Source organism: Elephantulus edwardii, unplaced genomic scaffold, assembly GCF_000299155.1.
Source record: "Elephantulus edwardii isolate Elephantulus edwardi_28Jun2011 unplaced genomic scaffold, EleEdw1.0 scaffold00079, whole genome shotgun sequence".
Classification (NCBI taxonomy): domain Eukaryota; kingdom Metazoa; phylum Chordata; class Mammalia; order Macroscelidea; family Macroscelididae; genus Elephantulus; species Elephantulus edwardii.
The window spans coordinates 8,286,753-8,294,217 of NW_006399829.1; the positions used below are offsets into that span (position 1 = coordinate 8,286,753).

General features: G+C 38.8%; 1 protein-coding gene across 1 annotated transcript in view; it reads right to left on the reverse strand.

Moving 5' to 3' along the window:
- Nucleotides 1–7,465, reverse strand: part of OXCT1 (3-oxoacid CoA transferase 1) — a 274,702-nt gene that overhangs the window by 110,028 nt on the left and 157,209 nt on the right. The window contains exon 11 of the mRNA XM_006889586.1: nt 3,580–3,628. Coding sequence (XP_006889648.1) covers nt 3,580–3,628 — 49 coding nt within the window. The remainder of the gene's footprint in view (nt 1–3,579; nt 3,629–7,465) is intronic.

The window sequence follows — 7,465 nt, forward strand, 5'->3', positions numbered from 1 at the left end:
TATGAATCACATTACAATCAGAGTGCACCACGTGGTCCAGTGTGGGTAGAAACAGTATCGCTGCAGGACATAGCAATGTAATGGCAAAAAGGTAGGCTGCAAACACGAGTTAGACCTCAAATGCTATGCTCTTTGTAAATTCACTGGTAGGCCTGTGACTTTGCAAGCACAACACATATATACCTGGAGAGCAATTTTCACATCTTCTGTAAGCACCACTGGCACTGCAGTTTGATTGGTCTGGCTAGTAGCCAAGCTCTTTAACCACTGAGTCACTAAATCACAGTTATATGAACAGTAATACACTGTTATACTAACAGTAATTCCTTTTATTATGCAACCATAGAAGAAAAGCTTAGAAATTGTTTCATTACTCTTTAAATTTTAATACACTGATTATACCCATAAACATAACGCTTTGTGTTCTTTCAAAGCCATTGTCACCCAAATCTTTTCAAATTATCATAAACAATGGTCTGATCTTCCAGGTAATTTTCAGGTAATCTGGAGAGCTGAGGAAAGCATCAATTTATATTCTCCAATTCACAGGATTTCTTCTTTAATTTGAAGTGCTCCAAAATCCAAAGGGATAAAAGTCATGCGAAGGACAATGATGAGCTAGAATAGTATTAAAAGGATTTGCAGCATCAATCCTGTAAACACTGACTTACTGTTTTACACATTAGTTTAAGATTCGAGGTGGCTTTCCAAGGGTTGAAATATAGCACTGGCAGCTTCATTAGGACTGAGTCACTGATAACCTACGTGCACTCAGAAATGCCCAATGGGCAGCAATGTCCCTGTAAACACAGACTGCCTGTCTGAGGAAAGTGGGGTTTTAAATGCAAGCTTGAAATCTAGACCATGGAGTTATTCCTTTTGCAAATAACTCACTAACATCATAAATTAATTAAACCAAGCAGCAAATATTTTCACAGATCAATGAGCCATTGCTAAAGGGTACAGTACAATTAAATTATAGCCTTGGTTAAATGTCATTGCTTTATCACCGTGGGCCTTTCAGAGTTGAGTTGTGTTAACTAATTCAACTATTCAACCAGAAGCTGTTTTACTTCCAAAAATTTTAAGTATCAAATATCAGTTCTACCTGGCAGCTGGCCTTTATGTTAAGCTCATATTACTTCTCCACTGAGTTTTACACATACTATTTTTAAAGTTGATGTAAGAATAATACTTTTGTGGGGGCAGAGTGAATAGGAGAAAGAGAGAAGAGTGCACAAATCATTCTAGAAGATAAAAAATCAGCAGCTTCCGAACAGTCCCATCCTAAGGAGGATTCCCACCCCTACTGTGGACAGCAGGACTGCCTCAAGCACCAGCAGTGACCAGGGCCAAAGCACCTGCTCTCGTTTTTCCTCTCAGCTGCTGCTAAGTGTGAGACTGTGCAAGTCAAAAGTCTGTCTGTTATAAACCACAGTATAGGCCTGAGGAACAAGAGAAGGCAAAGCCAAGTTAACAATTTAAATATGTATTGCTCACATCACAGGAATGCACCAAGTGGGAGAGGCATCCTTAAACATTTTGAACATTTGGTAGCTATTGTTACGACTCCAGTGAGGATTACAAAATTTCAAGGGAATCTATGACACTTAGGACAAAAACAATCTCAATAAGCTGGATCTTGCCTCATTTTGACACTACAGATACACTCCCTACTTTTCTCCATTTTGAGAAGGCTGATTAGTTTGACTTGGGATTGGCAACAAAGAGGAGATTCAGCAGAGGAGAAGCAGCTTCTCCAGGTGCTGAGAGTTGGCTGTGTTTCTTTTCTGAAAGCCACAGCTAATATCAGGGAGGTGGCCTCTCTTGTAAGCTGTTCCTTAGCCTACGGATGATAACAGTTTCTTAGAGTACTTCATCACCCCTTCCTACTTGCTTTAACTCTATATGTTGTTGTTGTTGTTGTGTGCCAGTGAGTCAGAACCAACTTCATAGCTGATCCTCTGGTGGATTTTCAGAGGTAGTTAATTCAACAGGAGGAGAATGACCCCTGGCTATCCTGTGGAGCAGATGGTGGTTTTAACTGCATGCCTTCAGAGTGCAGCACAGCTTCTCACCAGTAGGCCACCAGAGCTCCCACCTTGTCTACTATCCCTTCCTTAAACTCTCCCAATCAACAACTATGGTAGTAACTGTGAAGGAATCAAAAGACCTACTGCGTTAGAAAATGCTTTGTCAAAGAATTCTTCAAAGATTTAAAGGGTAAGGATGCCAGTTTGAAGACTAAGGTATATCTGATAAAAGCCAAAATATTTCAATAGGTTTGTTCACATATGAAAGTTGGATGATGAATAGTAGGCATCGAAGAAACTGATGTCTTTGAATTATAGTGTTGATGAAAAGTACTGAAGAGTCCATGGACTTCCAAAAGAACAGATCTATCTTGGATGAATACAACTAAGGTGCTCTTTGTTGTTGTTGTTGTTAGGTGCTGTTGAGTCACGTACAACTCACAGCAACCTTATGAACAAAAGCTCTGAACCCTGTTCTGTGCCATTCTCACACTTCATGACACACAAGAGCCCACTGCAGCAGTCACCATATCAATCCACCTGGTTGAGGGTCTTTCTCTCCTTCACTGACCCTCCACCCTTCCCAACATCACGTCCCTCTCCAAGTAATACATCCAAATTATACTAGGCAAAGCCTCATCATTCTTACCTCCAAAAAGCTCTCCATATGCATCCTCTCTAAGATGTACCTGTTTATTCTCTTGGCTGTCCATGGGATGTTCAGTGCCCTTCTCCAACACCACAGCTCAAAAATGTCAATCCTTTTTCTGTCATCCTTATTCACTGACCAGGTCTCAAATGCATAGCTGGAAAGACTATGGCTTGAATCAGATGCATCTTAGTCCTCAAACTGACATCACTACTCTTTAACACTTTGAAAAGGTCCCTAACTGCAGATTTTCCCAGTGCATCTCCTTACTTTCTGACTGCTTGTACCAACGTTGTTAATTGTGGATCGAAGCAAAATGAAGTTGTTGACAGTTATAGTGCAATTACACTAACATACTTAAAGGCATGTTAATGGGAAGAGCCAGTTGTTAAAAAAAAAAAAAGAGAGAGATGATGATTCAATAAAGAAAAGGTCAGGGAAAGAGACAGTCATAAAAGGCCCTAAATGAGACTGGCTGACACGGAATCTTCAATAAAGGGCATGAGAAGGGTGAGACTGAGGTTGGAGTAGCACAAGGTTTCAATCTATTTATCATGGAGTCACTAGGAATAACAGCTGACATAATGGCACCTAACAACAACATCTATTTATAATTAGAATTCTAAAGGATTGTTCCATCAGAGTTCGTGCCATTAACTCGTCCATCTGTATAGTCTTTCCTTTATTAAAATCTGATCTTAGTGATAGACTCCCTTGAACCAGAGAGACAGGCAAATAGGGGCAAGAAAAGTCTTCCTTCTCAACAAAATACTATGGAGTACTCTCTAGGCTCAGGGAAAGATAATAATTCAAGTCCAGATCTTTATTATTATTTGACACAAACTACACTGATGGGAAAGAAAGACACCAGGAAAAGATGCATCCAAGTCAATTTACCTGCATTGATTAGATCTGCATCAACTTCATTTTTCAATGGATATGGACCCTGTCAAGCAAAGTACATGTTCAGTCAGTAAAACAAGTTTCTTACTGAATCACATACTAGACCTATAATGTAAATATGTAATAACTCTCTCCCTGAAAACCCAAAAGACTATCATCTTAAGATTTATGGTACCCTTTTAAAACTAATTCTTGTGTTTCAGCACTCTGTTTCTTACAGTGATACTTTTCCCCACATTAGTAATTTTGATTGGATAAATCTAAAGTATTTTCTAAATTTTAAAGAAATGTTATTAGCAATATATATCACATATAGATTGTGTATTCTTGTGACACATGAGACATAAAGATCTGAATTTTAATTCTAACAAACTCTGACTTCATCTAAATATTATATATGAGAACAGTTCAAAAGCAATATATTATAGGGTATTATGATTATCATAAGAGTTCAGAATGAAAGTTGCAGAGCGGAGTATACTCAGGGCAGGCGGTGGGGGCTGAGGGAGGGATTGTATACCAATGAAGGACTATTTCTTTTACTTTTCAAAGAGAAGAGCAAACTGAGGCAGGGAGAAAAGTGCAATAATGAATGAATGGAAATCCAAAATCTCTGCAAATGTTCATTAAAATTAATAAAAAGAAAAAATATTGTACACATATTTTCCTTTTATTCAGTTTATTTTATTGCTTTAAAAAAAGAAAACTTTTGTGCTTTTCTTATCATTAAGCCACCAGAGCTCCCTTATTTTAACAAGGTATCTCTGTCAGAAAGGACTAGTCCTTGGAGAGGGACATCATGCTTGGAAGGGTGGATTGACTCAGTGACTGGAGGTTAGCTCAGGACAGAGCAGGTTTCAGAGCTAATATACACAGGGTTGCTGTCAGTCACAGATGACTTGATGGCATATAAAAGCAACAATTACTTTAGCAATACATGATTCATAAAATAACATAAAGCAGCAACAAAAAATGCACAGTCATCTAATCAAGTCCCGTTCATGGTGGTCCTCCATCTAGCATATGAAGGTAATTTTTTTCTCCATTTTTTGAAATTTTATATTGGTTTGCATACAAAACTTGTATACTATGTGTTTTATACATTCATTCATTCACATTGTGTTTTGTACAATTATTCCCCTACATGGTGTTTCATAAAATTAATCACCATTGATCTATGGCCATAATTACTCCATCTTTTCAGGTCTTCACTGGATCTACCCCAATTGCTTCACCCTCTCCCTCTGTCTACAAAATTCTGCAACCCCATTCTTTCTCTCCTCTCCAGCCTCAGGCTTCCAATTCCCTTTTCTTCCCCCTTGGATTTACACCTCTCTTACTAGTTAACCATCCCACTTTAGAATAATGATCTCAAGAAATATTTGTCCTCATGAGACTGAGTTACTACTTCACGCGGCATAATGCTCTCCAGCCTCTCCCATGTTATATACTATTTTTTAAAATCATTGCTCCTGAATGCTGCATAGTATTTTATCATGTAAATGTACTACAATTTCTCAATTCAGTCATTTGTTGAGGGACATTTGGGCTGTTTCCACATTCTTGTGATTGTGAATAAATCTGCTAGAAACACTGGTGTACAAACTTCTATTTGGGTCTTAGTCCTAATTTCCTTGGAGTATATTCCTAGCAGTGGAAAAGCTGAGTCATTTTAAATTTCTATGTTCAACTTTTTGAGGAAATGTCAAACTGCCTTCCAGAGTGTTTGTACCCTTTTATTATTCCACAAGAGTCAATCTCTTCACAGCCTCTTTCATATTTATTGCTTGCTGTCCTGTTGTCCACCATTGCTACCAGGGTGCAATCGTATGTCACTGTGGTTTTGGTTTACATCTCTCTTACTATGAGTGATTCTGAGCATTTCTTCATGTGTCTGTTGGCCATTTTAATATTATCCTCTTTGAAATGCCTTTCCATGTGTTTTGTCCACTTTTCAATTGAGTGTTCAGTCTTTTTCTTGAAGAGGCCCTGTAGGATTCTGTAAACTTTCATTATGAGACCCTTGTTTGGGACAGATGTCATTGCCAAATGTTTTTCCCAGTCAGTAGTCTTTCTTTTCACCCGATTGGAAATGTTTTGTTTTTTTTTCTTGTTAACACAAATATTTATTGGTACTATTTATACAGTAAACTAGGTTGTCTGTTATTGGAAATGTTTTTTAAATACACTTAGGGATTTAGTCTTTAGGAAGTTCCACTCATCTATGTTATCCTCTCCTTGTGCATTTCAACTGTATTCATCAGCCTACTTCTACTATAGGTAATGCCTTCTAAGTTTGATCCCATTTTGTCTCATGATATTTATGGTACCAGGTTTTAATGCTGAGTCTCTGATCCACCTTGAGTTGATTTTTGTGTATGGTGTTGCCATGTATATTCTGCTTTAGCTTTCTGAAGGTAGAAGCCCACTTTTGTAAGTATTATTTATTGAAGAGCTGTTGTTTTCCCATTCGACAGGTTTTGTTACCTTGTTGAATACCAGTTGACCATTAGAGATGAGTTCATTTCTAAGTTCTCAATTCTTTCCCATTGGTCTTTGTGTCTGTCATTGTACTAGTACCATGCTGTTTTGATTACAGCTGTATAGTAGGTTTTGAGACCAAGCAGTGCTACGCCTGCCACTTCATTCTTGTTTTCTAGAAGTGTTTTGCTCACTCAAGTCTCTTTCTTCTCCAAATAAACTTGCCAATTTCCTTTACTATCTCTTTGAAAAATGAATTTGGTATCTCTATTTGGATTGTATTAAACATATAGATTGCCTTTGATAGGCTTGTCATTTTCACTACATTAAGTCTTCCTATTGCAGAAAATTAAAAGACAAATTGCATTGGGAAAGTCTGCTGTCAAGAAACCTCACTAAAGTACTGAAGAGCAATGATGGCAGTCTGGAGACTAAGGTGTGCCTGATCCAGGCCATGGTCTTTGCAATCACTTGCTATGTATCAGAAATCTAGACAATGACTAGGATGATAGAAGGAGAAGTGATGCTTTTGAGCTGTGTGTGGTGCTGGAGAAGAGTACTGAATATACCATGAGCTGCCAAGGGAACAAACAAGTTCGTCCTGGAGAGGATGAAGCCAGGCTGCTACTTGAAGGCAAAGATTCTGAAGCTCCATTTGACATGCTTTGGACATGTTACAAGGTGGGATCAGTCCTTAGAGAGGGGTGTCATGCTTGGAAGGGTGAAAGAACAGAGAAGACCCTTAATGAGATGGGGGGTAGGTATGTCAGAGACAATAAGATTGGCGCAAGATCGATCAGGGTTTAGGGCTGTTGTACTTAAGGTCACTCTAGTCGCAAACAACGCGACACATAACAACAACATTCATGAACAGGTAATATTTTTAAATATATTAAAGTCTACTATAGTTTCTCACAGTAATGCTTTGTAGTTTTCTTTAAAAAGGTTTTTTGTGTCTCTGTTGTTGTTGTTGTAATGTGCCGTCGAGTCGCTTGCGACTCATAGCGACCCTACGTACAACAGCCCTAAACTCCACTCTGTCCTATGCCAATCGCACTGTCTCTGACACTCCCAGCCCAATTATCCCAGTCACTGAATCAATCCACCTCATAGAGGGCCTTCCTCTCCTGCGCTGTTCCTCCACCGTCCCAAGCATGATGTCCTTCTACAAGGACTGGTCTCTCCTCACAACATGTCCAAAGTATGTTAGACGGAGCCTCAGAATCCTTGCCTCCAAGGAGCCACCCGGTTTGACCCTTTCCAGTACGAATCTGTTTATTTTCCTAGCAGTTCATGGTATTCTCAATACTCTTCTCCAGCACCACAGATCAAAGGCATCAATTCTCCTTCTATCCTCCTTGGACACTGTCCAACTCTCTGATGCATAACAAGTGATTGC